The 23,231-nt window shown below is 43.1% G+C and overlaps 1 protein-coding gene and 1 pseudogene across 1 annotated transcript in view; one reads left to right on the forward strand and one right to left on the reverse strand.

The window, feature by feature from the left end:
- Positions 1 to 6,507: 6,507 nt before the first annotated feature.
- Positions 6,508 to 23,231, forward strand: part of LOC105291506 (guanylate cyclase 2G-like) — a 20,707-nt gene continuing 3,983 nt past the window's right edge. Inside the window, 10 exon segments of the mRNA XM_023530079.1 lie at positions 6,508 to 6,891; positions 8,283 to 8,631; positions 10,095 to 10,230; positions 11,185 to 11,306; positions 12,011 to 12,174; positions 14,238 to 14,375; positions 16,819 to 16,902; positions 17,638 to 17,742; positions 18,241 to 18,306; positions 22,759 to 22,764. Coding sequence (XP_023385847.1) covers positions 6,508 to 6,891; positions 8,283 to 8,631; positions 10,095 to 10,230; positions 11,185 to 11,306; positions 12,011 to 12,174; positions 14,238 to 14,375; positions 16,819 to 16,902; positions 17,638 to 17,742; positions 18,241 to 18,306; positions 22,759 to 22,764 — 1,554 coding nt within the window.
- LOC111739098 lies at positions 15,109 to 15,227 on the reverse strand (annotated as a pseudogene).

Consider the following 23,231-nt stretch of genomic DNA (forward strand, 5'->3'; position numbering starts at 1 on the left):
ATACGAGTCATTCCATACACCCTTTGCAATCTTCTGGATTTATATATACATTTATCTCTGGAACTTTCATTCATGACTCACAGAAAATTAAGAATCATTGTCCTAGAGGAAGCAGGACCCCATTCCAGCCATATGAAACTGATGCCAAGGGTGAAACAGCAGCTACATTTTCCCTCCGCAGAAGGGCGACCCATCTGCCTGGACAGCCTTCCTACCCCCGAACTCGCGTCCCACACAGAGCCTCGCTTCAGTCAGCTGCAGGGTGACACCGCCCCGCATATTCAGCCTTGCACTGCACCCCCGGCCCCAGCTCTTTCTGCTCAGCTCTCTGCTGCCGTGAGTGCCCACAGCTCTATGCTGGGCTCCACTGTCAACGCCACACCGTGGGGCCTCACAGTGCACAGGGGAGAAACCAGCCCCACACCTCAGTGTCTGCAGCAACAGCTTGGGCACCTGAGCTCTTGAGGCTCATTCTTTGTGGGAAGGAAGTGCTGCTCCGGCGTGAGAACTTGCTTGAGAAGAATGGTGTTTGCAGAGATTGCAACAAAAACTTCCTTCAGGTCCAGGCACTCTCCCTGCCCCAACACACACACGGAGCAAATGGCTTTGTAGACTTAGATCTGATCTGAGCCTCCCAACTAGTGAACCATGGCACACTGGTGGGCTAAGAGATACTGACCCCCTCAGCCCTTGGAGTGGCCAGGCATGCTCATGGATGGCCTCATCTCTGGCCAGGGTCTCAGTGTGCGATAAAACTACTATTATTCTCAGGGTCATGATGTCAATAAGGTAGAACACAGTGACAAAGGCAACCTACTCCTTTATCAGCAAGAACTTCCCAAGAGCGTTTAAGAATCAGATGGCAAGTGCACAGGTCCCTGAGAGAGACATCAGCTCTAAATTCCCAGAACCTTCAACAATCGCACAGGAGAGACAGCACTATTTGTGTGCAGGTGAGGAGGGTGACTCAGAGTGAAGATATAGACCTCACAGTCCAGTATCATAACCACTAGTTACGTGTGGCTACAAGAACTTGAAACGAGGCGAGTCTGCATTGAGATATATCTAAGTAAAAAATACACACCAAATTTTAGAGACTTAGTATGAAGAAAATAACAATCTCAATTTAAAAATATTTAGGATATACTACGTAAGTAATCTTACCTGTTCCTTTTACTTTTTAAAATATGTCTGCTGGCAATTTCTGAATTACTTATGTGGCCCACACTCTATTTTTCTTGGACAACACTGATTTGGACTGAAGATTCTCTGCCTTAATGCCTATAGGATTAAGTAAAAGGTGGTGCCTCTGGCGGCAGCAGTGAACACGTTATAACTGCTCCAGGTGAACTTGAAGACAGCATGCCTTTTACCTGTTCCTCAGGTTTCTGTAGTAGCAGTGGTTTGTCACCTCGGATAGACACAGCATTCACCCAATGGAGTGTGTGATTTTGACTGAAACGATTGTCCCTTATTATGAAACTCATACCACTCACAGACTATCGATCAGTATCAGGTACCCTGTTGTGTCCTCCACCTCTATTATTTCATTTAATCCTTGAGTGAGCTCATCCAGGTAATTGTGAATGAGGAAACTGAGGTTCAGATAATACATAACTTGTCCAAACTAGCTTAAGTCTCATTTCAAAGCTGTGCTCCTAACCATTCTATTACACTGCTCCCTTATAGGAAGGTGTAGGAGAAACTCCTGATAGAAGCATCAATACTTCCTTTTCACCAAGCCTTGAAAGAAGTTGTCCTCTGCATGGCACCCTCGGTATCCTGGGCTCACACTGTGGAGAGCAACTCTGAGTGCCCGGCTAAGGAGCTGTTTGGGAGGATTTAACAAGAGCAGAGTGGAAATGACAGGAAATGGGAAGGGTTCTGGTCTCTCCAGACAAGAAGCTGAGGACGATGGAGGAGTCAGAAGGGACATCTCCCCTTGCTTTGGAGAAGCCACCCAGACACTAAGCCTAGGGCCACACAGGTCCCTGACTGGCTGGGATAGAGAAGCATATCATTCTCATGGGTTAAAACTATGTAATCAGCAGAGAAATATGCATTAAGATAAGAACATATTCTTTATTCACTCAATGTTTGAGAGACTGTGACAAGAAAGGTGTTTTTGGAAAACTTCAATTTTTGTGGAAAGTAGTTTGGGAAGTAATTATATCACTGTTAATCATTTAGTATCTTTAGTTACTGAGTAGCCGGAGCTGGCAGCTGCCCCACCTCCCCAGTCCTTTTGGGAAGTGTTTGCTCCTTATGCTAATGATTTATTGAGGGGCGGGGCTCTATCAGCAGCACAGGATAAACACCAGGTGGTTGAAAGTGCTTAAGAGTCAGGTAGAGTCCCTAGGAGGCAGGATCCTCTTCCCTCATACAAACCTCTTCAGAAACAGGAGGTACGTCCTCATCAGAAAATCAAGGCCAGTGCCCCATCCTCGTGCTTCTAGGAGGGGTATGTGCATGGTTACCTAAAAGAGTGGCTTTTGGATCCAAGGAAGTTGCTTTGTTACAGATCTAAGAACTGCAATCTCCTGCTTTATACAAGTTCAGCCTTTGCTCCACTTTCCCATGGCTCCTCAAATGTTTACTCACCCGGAGCTTCATATTCAGGGAAGGTGTCTCAGCTATTTGCAAGAGCTGTGGACGCAACAGGGAAGTTTGAAGTCTGCACCCCGACAGATTGTAGCTGTGTTTTACTTGCTCTTACTTCTGAGGTGGTCAGTTCAGGTGTGCCACAGCTTCAGGAATGTTCCCTTTAGGAATCTATAAGCAAAACCTGGAAAGAAACTCATTGCCACCACCGAGTGCGGAGTACGTAGTTGGTGATAAAGCCACCAGAGTCCTAGGATTTTAGGGCAAGAAGTTGGTAAGGTCAGAGGTCTCTGTTCTTTGCCAGTTCCCCAATTCATGGAAAAGAAAACAGGCTCAATTACAGTCTTATTCATCTGGGGAAGCCTGAGGCTGATGCTTTTTCCCAGAACACAGCACGAGATTTGGCAGAGTGTGTGAAGTGGGGTGATGGCGTCTCTCCCTTTGTCTTTCCTTCCAAGATGTTACAGGCTCATCTCACTATTCCGAGTAGGCCATATACCTTTACCACCTCTCACCTTCACTTTTTCTCTAAACATTGTCAGATCACTGATTTACAAATGGAAGGGATACAAAGGGAAAGCAGGAGGGGAGGACAGGCAGCTAGGAAAATGCTAGAGGTTTTATGAAAACCCCACCACCCTGAATGCAGCTCATTTTTTTCTGATCTTGGATACTAAACAGCTGTCATGTGCCTGGCTTATGCTGGTTAGCACCAAGGAAACCATAAATCAGGCAGACAGAACCCTCCCTATGTAATGGTCTCTTCAGGAAACAGGAATGGGATAAAGTAGCTAGGAATGAAAGCACCGCCCCCACTGACAGGGAACCAAGCTCTGCACTTCTGCTGGCCAAGCACAGACTACCTTTGTTCCAAAGCGTTGTCGGATGAAACCACGTGGCCTCTTCCCTCAACCACCATGGTTCCAGTAACTTGTAGGCACGAGAATCTCCTAGAAGAGAAGAGGACTAGAGAAATAAAGCTGAGAATATCATGCTCCCTCTAGCAGCCTCAGTCCCTATAAATCCCGCTAAATTGGTTTTAACCTCAGATATTTTCACTCCAGCCAAAGAAGCACTATGCGCAAAGTGGATGGGCCTGTTACTATGGCAATGGTTCCCAGATGATCACCATTACCTGGACCACAACATCTCTCTCTCTCCTTCTCTGAGGGCAATGGAGAAATGGAAGGGACTGAACTCAGCAGAGAATAATTAGAGGCCACAGAGGTCAGCCAAGTGCCAAGGAGCGTGAGATGCTCCTCACCTAAGAATTCCGAAAGCGTGAGTTTAACCCCCATGCTTTCACTCCACAAATGCAAATCTGCAGGGTTTATTTTTAATGAAAACTTTCACTTTTATTCCTTATCATCGACATTAAGACAAAAAATATGAAAATTAAGGTAAGCAAAGAGAAGAAAAAGCACTCATAATTTCTATCATCAAGAGAGGGTCACTTTTAGTGGGTTGGTGTATGTAATCTTACCATTCGACTCTATGTGCTTTTTAAAAAAACAACAAAAATGGAATATTACACATGTTGTTTTATAGTGTGCTTTCTCAATTAATACATTTTGACTATCTAAGCCAATAAATGCATTCATTTTTAATGACTGCCTGGTCTTCAGTGCCATGGATTCACTATATGTTATTTATTCAGGACCTCGCTGTGGGACACAAAGTTTGTGTCTAATTTTTAACTGTTATAAAAAAGTACTGTGATAAAATCTTATTGTATGATCTTATTTCTTTAGGATAAATTTCCAAAATTAAAGTCAAAGATGCATATATATATTTGGATATATATTTTAAAATGGCTATCAACACTCCAATCAGCAGTGTATGTCTGTTTTTTACTCTCACCAATGCTGAATGTCAGCAGTATTTTCTTCTGGTTTTGACCATGCTCACTTGTGAGCACTTACAAATACAACAACAACAAAATTAACGTTAATTTGCATATATAAAGACCCCAAACTGTGCTGGATCTGAGGATCCAAGAGGAACACGCAGTCACCTTTCCTCAAAGATTCTCAGAGAAAGAAAATCTGTAAACACAAAGAATCTGGAATTATCCAGAGTGGGAGTACAGATTTTAAGAAGTTTATATATGGAAGGGGGAGAGGGGACACAGAATATATAATAAAATACTGTTCTCAGAATCCTAGTTATGAGATCCATTAAGAGTACTCTTCTACAGAATTTCTACTAAATGTGAGGCACTGTGCTAAGTAATTACGTAATTTCACAATATCCCTTGAGAAGGACGTTGTTAAACTTTTTATGCAGTTGAACAAACTAAGGCACAGGTTAACTGACTTACCCAAGGCCACATACATCTAGTAAGCTTCTGAGCCGGAAAAAAAAAAAAAAATCCATGGAATTCTATCTAGGATTAGACTCACATGACTTTGCAAATTGATGCTATGCTGTCCTAGCAGAGGAGAGAGAGAATCTGAAGATCAGGGAAGAAGCAGTTATGGCGAATTTTGTTTGGAGAAAAGCAATCCCTGTAATCCACAGGGTTAGAAATGGCCCTCTGAGATAGGCCAGTGCTAAGGCTACTGAGGAAGACAGGAGGAGAATTGGTATTGGCTCTTCTTTCCCTCCTCTCACTTCAGACTGTCTTAGAGCTTCTCGAGCTTTAATATTCTTAGGAATACATGAGGGTCTATTAAACGCGGATCCTCAGAGCAAACCCAAGGTTTGGAGGGTCTGGTTCGGAGCACCTGGAGTGAGACTGTGTATTTTTAATCATCAGGAGAGACTGATGTAGCTGGTCCTTAGATCAAGCTTTGGGAATCATAGCAAGTCTACCATGCTGAAATACAGAATCCTGAGATGAATGGCAGATGCCAGCCTCTCTCCTGCCAGGGTGATTCAAAAGAAAGTCCATGGTAGGTGGAAACTGAACCCTTCATACCGATGTGCATTTGCCACTCACGGCTGGGTCATCATCTCTGGGAATAGCAATGGCTTCCCCAGGTCTTGCCAATCCTTTAATGCTTCATATAAAGTAGTGTTTTATTGTAAAGTATTACATCTGTAGTACTTTTTATGTAATTCTTCAACCAAGAGCTGCCTCCCGCTCCTCGCCCTGACCTATGTAGAGGGAGAGTTAATATTCATTTATCAGTAAACTTTCTCTGGTGCCAAAGGCCAGGGTGAAGAACATAGACTGTGTCAGTTGTGAATGAACCCTCCCATAGCCATTAGCTCACTTTTTCAAGGAAAATTATAAGATTAATTCAACAGTTGATAATACGTATCATTATTATGACATCAGCGTCATCAATCTTTATTATCATCATCCTCGTGGTCATCAGCACCCTCATCTAATATTGACGAAGTGGCTCTCTTTGCCCAGGCATTGTGCCAAGCACTGGATTTATACAATCTCTTTTAATCCTTAATGTATGTCTTCGGGGATGATCCCATTACAGTTCTACCCTCATTTTATGGATCGGAAGATGAAGACATAGAGGGAGGAAGACATGTCCTAGGTCACATGACTAATACGTGGTGGAGTCAGAATCCCAGCCCAGGCCATCTGCCTACACCTAAGTAGTTCTCATGATTCTCATTTTGCTAGAAGAGAGGGATCTTGGGGTTGGGGGTGGGGGGTAGGGTGGGGGTTGGAGTTATGTGACTCGCCTAGAACCATAAAGTTTGTTAGTGGTGTCACTAGATCAATTACCAGGGCCTTGCTGACTCCCTGCCATAACCCCTTTCTGCTGCTTCTAGATGCTTTGCAACAGATTCTGAAAAGAGAAGGTTTGGGTTAATTAATGGCAATGAATAGAAAGCAAGCTGTGGTCCTTAGGGAACTCTGCACTCTCATTTTAGCTCATGGCATGAGTGGTCAGAAGGCTGAGCCTCTCAGAGTGATCCAGGTGTTGGGTGCCATCCATGGCTCCCAGGACAGGTGCTGAGACCCCACTTAGATGTAGACTCTGTTTGGGGGCTAAAAGCCATGATGCCCACCCAATACTAGTTTTGACACTCTTTGCCAGTGTGCTAGTGACTTGGCTTGAAGCTGCTAAACACACTGTAGGTTTCCAGGCTCCCTGGAACATCTCCCATCCACTCAGCATGCAAAGGCTGGGTGCAGGCCTCCAGACTGCCATGGACGAGATCAACTCAGAGCCGGCAGACCTTGGAAACTTCAGCTGGGGCTTCACTTACACCAACTCAGCCTGCAGCACCAAGGAGTCTCTTGCTATTTTCACCAATCAGGTCCAGAGAGAAAGGATTTCTGCCCCGTTTGGACCAGCATGCCCAGAAGCAGCAGAGGTATACAGCCCTCTAGGAACTCTGGCTGAGTGTCCCTTGGAAGGGGTGGTCTTTAAGATGATGGTACAGACCTGAATAATTTCTTGAGAGGGATGGCATTATTATCAATTACTGTGGGACCCGAGTTTCGTTTCTTTGCGATACAATGGGACCATGTAATTAGAAACGTTAATATTCTCTTTTTAAAAAGACTTTCAAATCAATAATTGTTAAGTTCACTCATTAACTTGTTGATGTTCATGAACAAACTTGTTCATTGTTTGGACTTGGTGCTGCATATTGACTCATCATTCAGAAGAAAGTGAATGCTTGGTTTTCAATAGAAAAAATACCGTTTGTGTAGGTTTCCCTTTGGTGTGTATAATAAATTATTCGGTGATGGTAAAAGTAAGTGGGAAAGAATGAGTATGATAGATTGCGATAAGCTAGGGCAAGAAAATGAGAGAAATGAATGACTTGTATTTGTCTGGCTAATGAGATTAGCTTCTGGAAGTCTGGGTATCTTGTGCTCTGAGAGGTATTGATCCAAAGGCTGAAAGATGAAAGAGCATCACCGTTCCCACTCTTAAAAATACTGTAGAACTACTATTAGTGGGTGCTGTTGAATTAAGTTCATGTTTGAATTTGAATCTTATTCTTTTTTGGAATTCCCCATTTGACACGTTTTTTGCTGTCCAAAGCCTACCCTACTCAAATGCCATAGAGCCTTTCTTCATCCCTCTATCTTTACGTCTATATCCCTAATTCCCAAATCAGAAGTAATTTCTGACTTTTCTAAACTCCTATAAGTTCGTTGTCTATAAATGAAGGGTATATTTAACTTTAAAGTTATTTGTATATGTCTAAGCTCCTATAGTAGATCATAAACTCCTCTAAGAGCAGTGTCTCCAAAGTTCTTTGTAAAACTGTAGGCTCCGAATGAAAAATGGATGAGAAATGAATAAGGAACAAATTAAGAAAAAAGACTAAGAGAGTGGGTGGTAGCTGTGGGTGTGGGCCCTGGAACCATATTGCCTGAATTCCAATCCTGTTCCACTATTTGCTATTTTATGACTTCTATCTCTGTGCCCCCATGTGTTCACCTATAAAATGGGGTAATGCTAATACCTACCTCATAAAAATGTTATAAGAATCGAGATGATATATATCAGTTCTTACTAAAGTGTTTGGCACACAGTACACTCTTAATAATGCTCACTATTGTTATTTTTGTTCTCTGAGGTCTTGCATCCTGAAGTTGGATACAAGACATTGTCATCAATATTCAGAAAGATGGCTCCAGTATGACCCATAGAGTCCCTGAATTCAAAGTCGATGCAGATACTTAACAATGGGGTTTGAGTGTAGCATAAACTTAATTCTGAAAATACATCCTTTTGATTACTTTCAAGGTTATTGGTTTGCTGGCCTCTGAGTGGAATATCCCCATGTTTGACTTTGTTGGACAAACAGCAAAATGGGAGAGTGACTTCTTGGATGACACCTGTGTGAAACTTGTGCCACCCATGCATGTAACTGGTGATGTGCTCCAGAAAAGTCTCTGGTACCTGGGCTGGAAACACATCGGGATGTTTGGAGGTCACTCCAGGACTTCCTCCTTGGATAGGGTGGATGAATTGTGGCGGGTTGTAGAGAATAGACTCAAATCCCATTTCACCATCACGGCCAGGGGGAGATACACCAATGATGACCCAGCCCTTCTGCAAGAGGATCTTAGGATCCTGTCAGCGATTGCCAGGGGTAAGTAGGAATGAGTCTTCTGTTGCTTATGTTTGGGGAGACAAATAGGAAAAGCAGATAGGAACTCTTCATTTTTTTCTATAGAAAAAAATGGCTGTAGAAAGCAGATGGAAACAGGGTACAAAATTAATGAGACATAAAGGCAATTTTTTTTTGCTCAAATTCACCACTGCCGACAAAAAAATTTTAAAAGCTAAAGTGAAATCTCATATGCTATAGTGTTATGGTGCATTGGATAAGTTCTGAACGTGTCTCCTGTGTGGAACAGCCTCTTGACACCCTCTAGGTGTATGCTCCTGGGAAAATACTTTAACCTCTCTGTGCCTCAAATATTTTATCTGCAAAATGATGATAATCATCCTACCTACTTCACGGAGTGTCAAGGACTGCATAAAGTCATGCCTGTATAGCACTGTGTCTGGACACAGTATTTGGTCAAAGTGTGATAGCAATTATTTTTGTTGTGGCGCGTATAAGACTCTACTTTCTAACATAAAATTAGTAACTGATAACTTTCTTTTCTTCAAATAAGCTAAGCCTTTCTGGTCTTGGCACTTTGGGACTTGCTGATCCCTTGGCCTGGAGTGCCCACCTGCAAATCCATTGTACCCCATGATTCACTTGTATAGTGGCTGACTGTCAGCTACCTGAGGGCAGGGACCTTCTGCCCTGCTCACTGCTGTACTCTGTGCTTAGTGCAGTGCCTGACACATGGCTGGAGCTCAGATAAAGTGATAATTTACCTCTTTCATTTGTGTGCCCTCAAAATGCATGCTGATGTGTTTGGGTGGAAGAAAAGTGCTATGGTCTGCTCCTTTCCCTCTGTTCCAACTCAAGAAGTCTGCATGCTCCTGATTCTAGGGCCTCTGTGGACTCCTCCTGTGTGGCGGAAGGTTAGCACACCGATCCGTTGTTCTGAGTCAATTAAGAGGAGAAAATAGAGCACAGGAACGGCTTTGAAGTTTTTTGACTTGTGCTTCAGGAGAGAGCAGCAGTGAAGATTTTCATTCAAAGTAGCAAAGCTGCTACTTTGTACACCACTGGTGGTTGAAGAAGTATACACTCTGGAAATAGTTTAGGCATTTGAGACTCTCTTCTAAAGCTTGCTCAGGGAAAGAGAAAGTTCACGTCTCACTTGGAGCAGTTTTAGGCTAGACTTTAAAAAAGGAGTGTGTGCGCGCACGCATGTGTGCAGATCACGTGTGATTGGCCGACTCTGTTTTCTCTTGCTGAGTGGGCCTCCCCAGCATAGGCCTAGCAAAACCCAAAGTGGGCCGCCACCACCAGGGTCGCAGCTCTGCACTGCTTGTTTTTGCTCTCCTCCTGGACCCTCTGTCATATTCCCTGACATGGCCTATCAGCCAGGTTTCCAGGGCTGCTAGGGAGTGGGTTCCGCTTGCAGGAGTTCAAGTTCTGAGTTCCTCTCTGTCTTCCTTGCTGTGTGCAATCTTCTCTCTTTCCAGGAGTCACCGGTCCCGTGTTGGTGGATTCCCAGGGAGAAAGGCATATGGATTACTCAGTCTGTGCCCTGCAGAAATCCGGAAACGGGTCTCTCTTTCTTCCTGTTCTTCACTATCGCAGCTATCAGAAAGTGATCAGGTACTGGTGGGACATTTCTTTAAGTTTAGCTCGTGCTATAGGAAGAGACCTGGGAGGAGTGGGAGGGCTGGGGGTCCTGCTGGGGAGGCCAGTTTGGGATCCACTCCACATTGTCTAGCGCTCTCTGAACTCAGAAAAGGTCAGCTTTGGGCCTTTAAATTGATTTTGCCCTTGATTGTGAGTATGGCTTGGCCACTTTAGATTCCAGTTGAGAACACAGCACAATTAACTGTACTTTTACAGGGGCCTGGTCCTCCTCTGAGGCTGGTCACACTGGCCCATGGTCTCAGGCAGAGGCCCTGGCCAGGACTCAGGAATCTCTGGGGAAAAAAAATCTCTGTTTTTGTTCTCTCAGCCATAACAAAGATAAAGCCAAAAGGAAACCTAAAGCTTAATACGATTTCTACTTGCCTCCACCGTCACCACCCCCAGTCCAGATCTGATATGACACTTTCTTCTCTCCTACTCTTATGGAGTTTAAATGTATCAAAATGGGTTGGCCCAGGAAATAAAATAACCATGGCAAACTAGGTCCTCAAGATTGTAGAAACAGAAATTCTCCATGTAGGGGGAGATGCTTTGGCCCGTGAAATGTCAAGGTGCTCTGTAACAAGATTTACCTGCACCGAACACGGGAGAAACTCCCAGTAATGCTGGAGAATTGACACATCATCTTTTAAATCAGAAGTGACATGGTTTAAATCAAAAGATTGAGTCAATTATTCTACCCTGCAAAAAGATATTGCTTTTCCATGAATTAGATTACCTGCAGACTGGATTTGAAGAGTCTAGGTAAAGTGGGAAAATTGGATGGGTCAGCAGACATGTGGATTAAGAGACCAAGGCCTGCTTTTTGAAATGACATGAGTGTTTTATTTGCCTCGGTTGTACCTGAGGCAGAGACAAGTAAAATACGTCAAGTGGGCATGGACCTTTAATTCTCTTTTTTTAAAGACCTGTGAGGAATTTCTCCACTATCACTTGGCCCCACAGCTCACTTCCTGAAGGCAGACCTGGCTGTGGATTTTACAATAAGCTCTGTGAAGCTCAGCCTACTTTTATAGGTCAGTGTGGGTGCTTGAGGAAGGTACCTGGGCAGGATTCACTACAGCAGTGCTACTGACATTTTGGGTGGGAAAACTTTCGTGTGTGTGTGTGTGTGTGTGTGTGTGTGTGTGTGTGTGTGTGTTTGTGTGGCGGGGGGCAGGGGCTGTTCTTTGTGTTGTAGGCTGCTTAGATGCCAGTGGCTTGCTGGATGCCAGTGACACTCTCTAGCTGTAACAACCTAAAATGTCTGCAGGCATTTTACCAAAATCCCCCAGGGAGGCAACATCGCCCGCCTCTCCTGTTGGGAACCTCTGCCCTAGGGGAAACTGGCTCCTGAGATTTGAGGCTCAGGAACTTCATTTCTAAGGTGGTAGAAAGAATGGGGGGGCTGTTACCTGATGCTTGGGAGCCCAGCCCTGGAACGAGATGGATTTTACCTGAGAACACCTTTAAGGAGAGCACATAGTAAATGTTTAATAAAAGGTGGTGGTGATATTAGAAGTTATTTCTCTACAAAGGAACTTTCTGTACAAATGGGGAGGTGAGTGCAGTTGCCATGGGAACCAGAGGGGAGGTCAGAAAAGTATTTCTAAAGAAGACAAGTCCAAGAAGTCTCAGTGCGTCTTAACTAGGACTCACGCCTGGGCAGCTTTTGTGGCATCTGCTTGGCAGTGCCAGGATGTGCTCGCTTCTTTTAGGCAGGCCCGAGTAATGACATGTCTCTGCCCTCTAGGTGTGACTGCTGTGATTCTCACTACCACCCTCCTGATTACTGCCTTGGGAGCTGCCATCATAGGTCTGATTTTAAAGATGCAGAGGGGAAAACTGCTGAGGCAAAATAAAGACGTTTGGTGGCAAATCCGTTATGACAACATCACTATTCTGCCTCAAAACAAGGTGAGAACACACCTGGCCCAGACATCTTTCCTGCTCACTGCTGGTGATTTGTGGAGGGGACTTCATCTAGGAGCTTATGAGAGCAGAGGCTGACTTGTTTATAAAGTGAGAAGTCTCAAGCCCTGAGTTCTGGTTCTGGGCCTACCATTTCCTCGCTGAATATCTCTGAGAATGTCATTTCCAGGCCTCAGTTACTGAATATTTAAAAATGGTCAGATAGTCTCTCGAGTTCCCTTCAGCTTTATTACCCTGTGGCTGTACAAATTCTTATATCCTGCTGAAATATTAAAGCTGTCTTCTGGGAAATACCTAGTCCTTTTCCAAACCACATTAACCCCTTTAATCTGATGACTAAAATAAGGTTCATTTGCTCAATACACATGTGTTGCACATCTACTGCAGACCAACTGTAGTGCAAGGCATGGGGATACACTACAAATGAGATTCTCCAAGAGGTGTCTACAAGGTAAGACAGAAGCCTTGCATGTGAGGAATTAAATGTCGCAGCATCGTGAAGGCTTCAGAGAGGAGGTGACATTTGGGAAGAGTGGGTTCACTTGTGGTGACCAGAAGAGAAATAACACAGGGTATGCCAAGGTGTGGAGTATTCATGGCTGGGAGGGCTGGCACACATTTAATAAGGGTGACATTATTTGATAAGTACATGACATTTACATAACTTCAAAAAGTACTGCCATAACTTGTCTTTACACATATTTTAGCTTGAAATTTTGAAGTGTCTTTTCTTTCTTTCCTTTTTTCTTTTTTTGTTTTGTTTTTGTTATTGCAATCAAACAGTGTAATCTTTGCAAGCATATATTGATTATTCTGGAGCATTTATTGTCTTATCAGAAATGTTTAAACAATCAATGTTCTTTAGAGTTAAAAGAGTTGAGTCTATATACTTCAGTAAGAGCTTTTTGTTCTTGGGAGGAGGGCTATGGAGGGAGTGAATGTTACTTTCAGTTCAATTTGTTAACATCTCACAACTAAAATAAATTTTATTTCAAAGATCAGCAATTTTACAGTTTCAGATAGTACTTGCTCAGGAGTACATGCTACTCAAGTATTAAGAGATTGACAAAATATGTAGATCTACTGTTGAATCAAAATTAATGTACTGAAACAAATGTTTGAATCTTAAATATCGCAAAGCAAAAGGAATTTGTTCTAGAATGTCGTTGCTTGCTAAACAAGCCCCAAATTTAGACCCAAGTATATAGGTTTGTTCTAACAGACATTTAGGTTAATGGTAAGGATAAGGAATGCATTATGGGTCAAAATCAGACATTCCTTTCATAATGTATCTATCTTGTTCCTGTTACATTGGCTTTATTTTCAGAATTGTAGTTTGTAGAATTAGCTTCCTTTCCTTGGGGTTTATGTATATACTATTATTTAATAAATTAGTTATGACCTTCAAAAAAAAAATTAAACGATGACTTGGTAAGTATCAACTCTGGAGGCTTCAACATGCTAAGATCAGGAGATGGGGCTTCATTAATAAGTCATTTCAAATGTCCCTGGGGATTCTGGGGCTCACTGGTCTGATCTTGGGGTAAATAATAGATTAAGGATGCAGGTGTGGTGGGGAGGAATTCTGAGCCCTCTCTTTTCAGTCATAGCAGCTCTGATCTCCCCGGTTTCCATGTTAGGCTCCAAGAGAAACTCTCCTTGAAAAACAGGATTCCTCAGCTTTAAAGACATCTGTAGGGCTGGGGATATTAAACAGGAAGTAACGTGGTTAGATGTTCATTTAGGAAAGTAACTCTGCATCAGGTCACACATCTAGTCAAGGGCCAGAGCCAGAACTTGAATTTGGGTAGTCTGACCCCGCTCTCTTAGCCCTCACACTATCTACGCTGGTGCAGATGCAAGAAGAATGCATGTATCAGCTAAGCACTCATATCACCTCGGGTCAGAGCGATCAGGGTTCGAGTCCTAACTGCCCCATTTATCATCTAGGTGACCTTGGCATTTCTTTTTCTCATCTATAGAATGCACAGTTCATTCAGTACTTGATCATGCTACTGAGAGTGACTGAATTGTGTCCTGTTTTACAGCCATCCTAGAGAGGCACACCTGTATCAAGAGGGAACAGCAGTGGCTCATCTAGCATGATAATTTCTGGGGACTTCAGCTCCTTTGTCAAGAGCCAGCAGGGGGAAGAGCTCTTTTATGCCCTGATAGGGCTTTACCAGGTACTTCTGAGGGCAAGGTGGCTGCATGAAGGGTTTGATATGTGTCTGTTCCATTCTCTGCGTGTCCTTTCTGTAAGGCAGGACATTCTGAATAGGGGGACATTCTCCAAGTAAAAGCCAGGTAGTGCTGTGACTCCAGACTGGTGCTTCTCAACTTTTGTATGCATATGAATCACCTGGGGCTCTTGTTAAAATGCAGATTCTGGTTCGGCAGGTCTGGCGTGGGGCCTGAGACTCTGCATTTTCACTAACAAACTCCCGGCTGATTCCTATACTGGCTTCTACGTTAGACTCAGCTTTATCAAACAGAACACTCTATGAATATGGTAATATTCCAAGTCTGCTCAGTCTAATATGGTAGCCCCTACCATCAGGTGACTATTAAACATTAGTGTAACTGGAGAACTGAATTTTAAATTTTATATACTTTTCATTAATTTAAATTTAATTGGCCCCATGGGGCCAGTGGCTATCTTTTTAGACAGTGTAGTCCTAGAGCACAGATTATTTCATCATTGGCACTTTATTTTTATTTATTTATTTATTTATTTATTTTACTTTATTTATTTTTTTTAGGTGAGGCAACCCGTGGTTGACCTCACAGATTGCAAGGACCTTGTCAGCTTTTATTTATTTATTTATTTTACTTTATTTATTTTTTTTAGGTGAGGCAACCCGTGGTTGACCTCACAGATTGCAAGGACCTTGTCAGCTTAAAATCCCTTATTTTTTATGCCTACAGCATCTGGTCTTCCTAGGTGGTCTCCCATCCAAGTACTAACCAGGCCTGACCCTGCTTAACTTCCAAGATCAGATGGGATCGGGCTTGTTCAGGGTGGCGAGGAGGTAGACTCATCATTGGCACTTTAGCACTGATTAATCACTCACGGTATCGATGCTTCTACAATATAAACAGTGGCAGCTGCTGAAGCCTGCAGAGTAATTCCTACCTGCCCTTTCTTACCCTCTCTTCCACTCGCTGGACCATTATGGCTACCTGTGCTTAGCACTCCTTTGGAAGGTTAAGTTCCCTGGGGGAAAATTTTGTAAAGAAAAGAAAAATCTATTTTTACTTTTTCAAATGGAAGTCTTAGGGAGTAAGGGCGGAAAGCTCCAAGCGAGGGAAGACCTGTTCCTTGCTCTAAATTGGGTTTAGCAGAGATTAGAGCCCAATCATTCCCTAGGCAACTAAATCTATTTTTTCTAAATGTTTACTTGACTTTTCAAACTATGAAAAACCTCCTTGGTTATTACCACCCATAAAACCCTAAGGATCTCTATTCATACAAAACTGTATATTGTGATCAACTAGCCATTTAGAGCTGGGAGCCAACAATCTATAGCATATCACTATTGGTTAATCTTCCTAAAATTATCGTCAAATATCATCACTGGGTTCCCCATGTCTGTTGTTTGTAAGAAAGTTTCCAAACTCTTTAACAAGGGACTCAAGTCTCTCTACTGCCTAGCCCCAATCTACTTTCAGAAACGTTTTTTCCCCTAGGCCTAAATCCTATAGTCATCTAATTAATTGGTCTTGCTGATTATGCCAAGTATTATGTTTCATCTTCAATGCCTTGGCTGCCTTTCTCTTCCCCTCCCCTACTCTGGAACCTTCTTATCCTTCAAGGTTCAGCTGAAGAATCACCTCTTCCTTCATCCCACAGGAATCTCTTTCTTTCTGGAACTCCCATCACAATCCCGAGTACTTTGCAATTAATTCCAACTAAAAGTGGCACATCCTGGCTTGATATTTAATTCCTACTGAGATTTATCTGCTCTTGTGTCCAGATTCTATCCCTTCTTCTATCCAGATCTTTCCAGGTGGTTGTATAATTAATTTTGTGATGATTATCAGTGACTTTCCAAAAGCAGACTCAATATACCGATTGAGGTATATTACCTAACAATAAGATATGCCATCTACTGAAAACTTGATATGTGCCAGGCATTGAATTAACAGTGTTAAATATTTTAACTGATTTAATCCTTGAAACAACCCGTTGAGATAAATATTAGAAATGGGCTCAGAACTAAGTATCTGACTCTGGACTTACACTATGACCTCAATTCACTATTCCTTTGAATGATAAGAGGATATTATTGTATAATAAAAAGAGTATAGTCTTGGAGTCATTTCAAATTCTGGCTGTACTACCTGCAAATGTATGACCTTAGACAAGTTACCTAACCTTGGGGAGCCTGTCTGGAAAGGAGTTAATTATTTCCACCTTGCAGGGCTGTGATACCTGTTAAACAAGACATTCTGTGTTAACTAGCTGGCTCAGTGCTTGGACACAGGGCTGATCTGGGAAGTGAGGAACTTGGTAATCATGGGCTGGTTTCTGTCTGATCCTCCTGCTTCCCTTCCTAGTTCTTTCTGAGTAGAGCTTTTCCTGGATCATCTTGGGTTAAGAACATTCCACTTTGTCTCTGGTTCCAGGGAAACCATGTGGCCATCTGCTGTGTTGGTGACCAAGCAGAAGCCTGGATCAGGAAGCCATCTGTGCTGCAGGAAATCTGGCTGGTGAGGCCCCCACCCCTGGGAGGAGATAAAGTGGTGCTGTTCTCTGGCCCTCTGTTGCCAGTTCCCCATTCCCATCTGGGGTGGGAGTGGCCCTAGTCCAAAGGAATAAGGGTGGAAAGCGGCTTTCCTTAACTGGACCTACCTCTACCGTCCCCTGGCAGCCCCTGACTTTAGACTTCAGGCCCTTTGGCCTGACTCAGGCTCCTGAAGCTTGGACTGCCTCCTAGCTTTTCTTTTTTCCCCTTAATTCTCCCTGGCCTTCATTCTGCCTCTTCATCCTTTGTGTTTGTGATGGCTGCTCACTTCCCTTGAACCTGGTCCTTGGAGGGAGTCAGGTTCATGGGATCTGACTTCTTGCTCTGAATCTATGATCTGTCGTGACTCACATACTGGCATTGACAGCCATAAACACCAGGGCTGGTCTATTTACTGTGAGGTGACTTTAGTTAATCTCCATGGCTAAGGTTAGACTTTGATCACTCCTCTGGTTTATTTGCTGGAGGCAGACTGCCTGGATTTGCCTCCCAACTTTGCCACTAATAAATTGTATGATCTTTGACATGTTACTTTACCTTTTGAGCATCAATTTCCTCATCTGTAAAATGCGAGCAGCACGGTTCTTATCTCATAGACTCTTTGTGAGAATTAACTGAAAGTCTATAAAGCACACAGCATAGTCTCTAGCATAGAAGACATATTACAACCATAAGCTATTATTCCCATTATTATTTTCAGGTCTATGAATTAAGGTATGAAAACATTGTTCCCTTCTTTGGTATTTGCACAAAACCACCCAACACCTGCATCATCACCCAGTATTGCAAAAAAGGAGGTCTTAAGGTAAGCGAAACAGCACATCTTACCTTAGGTTTGATTAGCAGCAGCTAGTAAAGAACCTTATCAATGCTTTTGCCCCTTCATCCAATAACAGTTAATTGCAAGACCTGAATTATCTCATTGGACAGCTGTGGAGCTGCTTTCCTTTGTTCTGAGTGGATGCCATCTCTGAGCTTGGTTTTATCCCTTAAGCTGTCACAGCTACTCCTAAATTGCATTTCTGGGCCCATCCTACCTACAGTGTGTGACCATCAGCTTTATGTCAAGAGCAAGAAAAAGTTCGTAAAACTCAAGACTGCGTAACTTTCTCAATATTGAATCACGTTTGTGGTCTTTCCTAGGGAAAATACCCAGTTACTAGATTTAGAGTGCTCTGTCTCAGGTTGTGTTAGTTTTGGACAAAACTACCTAGTGTATTAGAACCAAATTCATTCCACATATGAAGCTCACTGTGCTTCAGGTTGAATCACTGGTGATATTTTGAATAACTGTGTTTTTCAGGATGTTTTGAGAAACTCAGATAATGAATTGGATTGGATATTCAAATTCTCATTGGCGTATGACATAGTCAATATGAGTATAACATAAACTTATTTAAAGAACAGATACCATAGTGCTTTTGAGTTGTTCTGTGTACTGGATTAAAATCAAACTGCAATCTTTCCAGAAAATTCTGGTTCTCCTCAGACCTTCACTTCCAAAATCTACCACTTCAGATTGTCCATCCTTTTCTCTCTCCCTGATCTCAAGTAAATATAAGAGAGTAAAGTATTTTACACTAAAGTTGGAAGGCATGCTACCTTTACCCAATCAGGAAAGAGTAAGGTATTTACATTTTAGGGTGGAACTTTTTACCCCAAAGAAAATCTAATTACTAAACCATAAAGTGGGCTGGAGAAAGGAATTCCTAATATCTCTTTCTTTTCCCTAGTCCTAGATTCCTTTCCCCAGAAAATTGGATCAGTGCCACAACCACCACAAAACTGTTACACAAGAGATATAGATCTGTGAAGGTATATGAGCAGGCAGAATCTTTATTTTGGGCAAAGAGGGCTATGGTGGCTGCAAAAAAGGGGAGAAAAATAATGACAATAATAATAATTAATAATAATTACTCATATATTTAGTGCTTACTTTGGCCCCAAAGTTTCCAGCACTCTGTATATATTAATTTACTTAATGGTCATAACGAAATGTAAGGTAGAGCTGTTATTATCCCTACTTCACAGATGGAAGATAAGTCAGGTGGGCCATGTCAGTGTGAACCAGCATCCTGAGGCTGATGTCCTCAACCTGGACTAAAATACGGCTGCTCTTCCTACTCTCACTGCATCTGTTTTTACCGTAAGAGGGGGTCAAGCAACTGACTTGGGAGTGGGTTCTGGTGAGGAAGCCCCTCAGACTGACACATGAGCAGCCGGGCAAGGGCTGGTTATCATCTATCAATCGACAGTCCCTCATCTATCAACCAGTAGACTCCTGTGGGCGAGATTCAGCCTGGGTGTGGTGAGGGACACAATGGTGAACCATGAACTCTGTCATTCTGGAGCATAGGGACAGTGACTCATTGAGTGACTTTAGATTTTTGATCCCCTCTCTGGACTTCAGCCTCCATGTAGGTTTAATAGATAACGTTGGCCTGATTGGCATTTCTTTGTTTCTGAGAAGCTGAATCTTGATGGCCTTGTGAGACTTTGACTTTCTAGGCCTTAGTGGGAAGCCAGCATGTCGTAACCAAGCAAGTTAGACAAACAGAAACCTTGCGATTGCGTCTCCAGGGACAACTCTGGACGACCACTGTGATTATTTCGGTAAATTTTACTGAGCATCGGTTAATGGTTTGTCTTACTCTAGGCACTTTTGTAGGAAGACAAGGACTTGTTTCCAAATTTAAATGACTTAAAATCTAACTAGAGAGAAAAATTAAAAAAACAGGAAATGTACATATAAAATCATTTAAATGGCTGTGGTACAGTTACAGAGTAGGAGAATCTGAGGTGGCTTCCTCTCCTACTCTGGGCTCCTCTCTCCTTCCCTTCAACCACTTTCCCCTTCCCTTCTCGGCAAGCCCAGGAAGGTATCTAGACTTCCAACGATCTGTCTCTTGCCTCATTCAAAAACAGTTGACATCATTTATAATGGATGCGAAGAGAAAGCTAGTAAATTCTCACCAAGGTATGAACACCCAATAGATTTAGGTTTTTCAGTGTGGGCATTTGGTTTTCAAGAAGCATTAAGCCAGAGGTCCCCAACCTTTTTGACCCTAAGGGTGCTCCTATGAGAATCTAATGCCTGATGATCTGAGATGGAGCTGAGGCGGCGATGCTAGTGCTGGGGAGTGGCTGCAAATACAGATGAAACTTTGCTTGCTCACCTGCCACTCACCTGCCGTGTGGCCTGGTCACTAACAGGCCACGGTCTGGTACCGGTCCATGCCTGGGGGTTGGGGACCTCTGCATTTAAGCTAAAGGATTCTCTAAAGAAATTCTGGGGTAGGTGAGAATGACAAAGGGGAAAATCTCCCCAGTGGTTATCAGCTACTCTAGGTCACTGAGTGTGTCCCCTGCTCCATGCCAGAAAGACAGCTTGACTCCCTGCTTTGGAAGGGTCACTGCCTCTTGAAACGGAGTGTGCACATCATGAGACTGGGGAAGGAAGTCACAGTGAGCCAGGTCGAGGCACATTTAGGCCCCGCCAGCATGCCTTAAAAGGAACTCAGAGTAACAGAAACTTCACAGCAGCCTCTTCAAGCTTTGCCATGGTGACATTGAATGAACCTGGGAACTGAGCCAGGCTCCATGGGTGAGCTCGCCCTTCTGCCCGTCACATATTAATCATAAAAATGATTCCTCTCCTGATGTCTATTTGATCAGAACGTCCTCTATACCAGGTAGCGGAGAGATTCTGAGATGACACAGACTTTTCAAGATAGCAAAAGTGTATTGATCGAGCGGCTAATTGTGGTCAAACCCGCTTCTGGGCATGGAGGGCACATAGGAGGAATAAGGCTCATTTTCCTGTCCCCAAAGAGTTCGACCCAGTGGGGACAGCCTGGGAAGCAACTTTGGAGAGTATAATACTCTTCTTGAGTTAGAGATGAGCCTTTATTTATAAGTAAGAGAATTCTCGATGGATTAAGAGGGTAAAGGACAGTTTGGCACAGAAGTTGTCTTAAGGATTTGAACCCTGGCTGTGCTACTTACTGACCAGGTGACCTTAACTACCCTGAAACTCAGTTTCCCCGTGAATAAGATAAAGGTAATGGCAGCACCTACCTCACATGGTTGTTATAAGGAATAATTATGTAACTTGCTTAGCACTGTGCCTACCCCAGCACAGGCATCCAATAAATGTTAATTGTTAGTATTAGTAGGGATAGCAGTATTACTGTTATCAAAGATAACTCCATTACTAATACTAATAAACATATACTTTCTTATTTCATCCCCTGACAGTCCTACGGGATAAGTCTGCACTATCCAAATAGAATAGCTAGGTCAAGGCACATTTAGGCCCTGCCAGCCACCTGTGACTATTGTACAGTGACAATGTGACTAGTCCACATTGAAATGTGCTGTGTCAAAAACAAAAAAAAAAATTCTAATATTTTTATGTTGATCACATGTTAAAATGATAAGATTTTTAAAATACATTGGGTTAAATAAAAGATATTATTAAAATTAATTGTACCTGTTTAATGAAAAAATTAAAAAATAACCAAGGGGCCTGGAATAAGGTTCCCCTGAAACAGGCCCCAAAGAAATAACAAATAAACTTCGTAATAAATCAACAAACCCAAAAATAAAAATAAAAATTGCCTCAATCCAAAGAAAAAAAAAATGAGGTTTAGCAAGGTAAAATAACCTGCCCAACTGATAAGAGGCAGAATGAAGCTTGCAGCCAGTCTGTCTCCATAGGCTGAGTCTTTCTTCCATGCTATGCTTCTTCCTCGCCAAGTATGAGAGAGCACAGATGTGGGATATAGAGACAGGAGCTCTGTGGACCACCTCCGACTTTCTAGTAGGGAAATAAGTGCAACCCGCAGAAGAGCAGGTGATAGAATTACCAAAAGGCAGGACATCTGGCACGCAAATGGCGCATCTCTCATGGTTCTGTTTGTTCTCTGATAATATATATGCAGTTACACATGTCCATAGATAGAAAAGCAATAACGAAGAGATAAGTCCTATGTCCTAAAGAGGACTACGTATATAGAATTTTCCGAGTGTCCCCAAACAGGTCACTTATGCCCTAATAGAATGAACTCTGCTAATGTCCCTGGGTGTCAGGGGCAGGGGGCGCGGTTCGGCGGCATCCAGAATGTAAAATGTCTCAGGCTTGGGGTGGGCTGGCACTAGCAAGGAAAGGGACGGCCACGTGTGTCAGGGGCAGGCCAGCAGCATGGAGAGGTCCTCGTGAGGTCAGGGAGAACTCTGGATTTGACACAGTTCTCCCGAGATTTCAAGATCAGACCTGGCCAGTTGGATCCTCCCTGGAGAAATTCTAGAGACAGCCCCGGCCAGGCTCGTCCACGTCCAGTTGAGTGGGTTGCATTTCCAAAATGAGATTCATCTCAGGAAACAAACAAGCCACATTGATAAAGAAACATGACTTCCTGATTTTTTGAGGGGCGTGGGGTGGGTGCAAACACGGTGTATCCACTGGCCTGTGTTAGCCTATATTTCTAATGCAGTATTGGCTCAGGGCTGTGGCTCACACAGGGCAGTGACTCAGCCTGTCATCACTACTGGAGGAAAAGGTGAGTCCCTGCACTAGTGTTCTTTTATAAAAGTATTGGGAGAATAGGTGGACTTTGACACACCTTCTTCCTCCTCCTCTGCAATTACCTAGGACACCGGAAGCAGTAAAATCTAGTGGTTTAGAAGTGGCCGTGCTTCCAAGGCAAGCCAGCCTGGGCTTATGTCCCGGCTCTGCCCCCGCTCCTTGGGAGCAGTTTAAAATCCCGAGTGTCCTGGTTATGAAACAGAGAATGAGAATATTAACCTACCTCCGGAAAAGCTAAATGTGGTAACATGTTTAAGGTACCCTGTTCCCAGCACTTCAGTGTGCAGAGCAAAGTAAGTCTCAAAAAAGTTTTCTTGTTATTGATTTGTTATCACGAATCCATGTTACAGTATGGATGTCCACGGAACCTTGTGGCTAAAGTGAGATTCTTAATCACTTCTCACTCTCTGCCCTTCATAGATTTCTTTTATCAGCAAAGGGGAAGTTGAGTCATCGGTCAAGGGGGCGGACTTGGAAATCTAACCGCAGAATTCCCAGCCCAGCTCCACCGCTGGCCAGCTGTGTGACCTGGCCCACGTTTATGTCTCTGTTTTTTTTTTTCTTTTCTCATCCATAAAATGTGGTTGACAATAATACCATCCACCGCCACTGGGTCATTAGGGTTATATGAGCCAGTTTAAGTAAGGAACTTAGGTCGGAACCTGGCATAAGGCTAGCACTCTAAACTTAGAAAAGAAAATGTCCTC

This window comes from Pteropus vampyrus, unplaced genomic scaffold (assembly GCF_000151845.1).
Source record: "Pteropus vampyrus isolate Shadow unplaced genomic scaffold, Pvam_2.0 Scaffold46, whole genome shotgun sequence".
NCBI classification, from domain to species: Eukaryota; Metazoa; Chordata; class Mammalia; order Chiroptera; family Pteropodidae; genus Pteropus; species Pteropus vampyrus.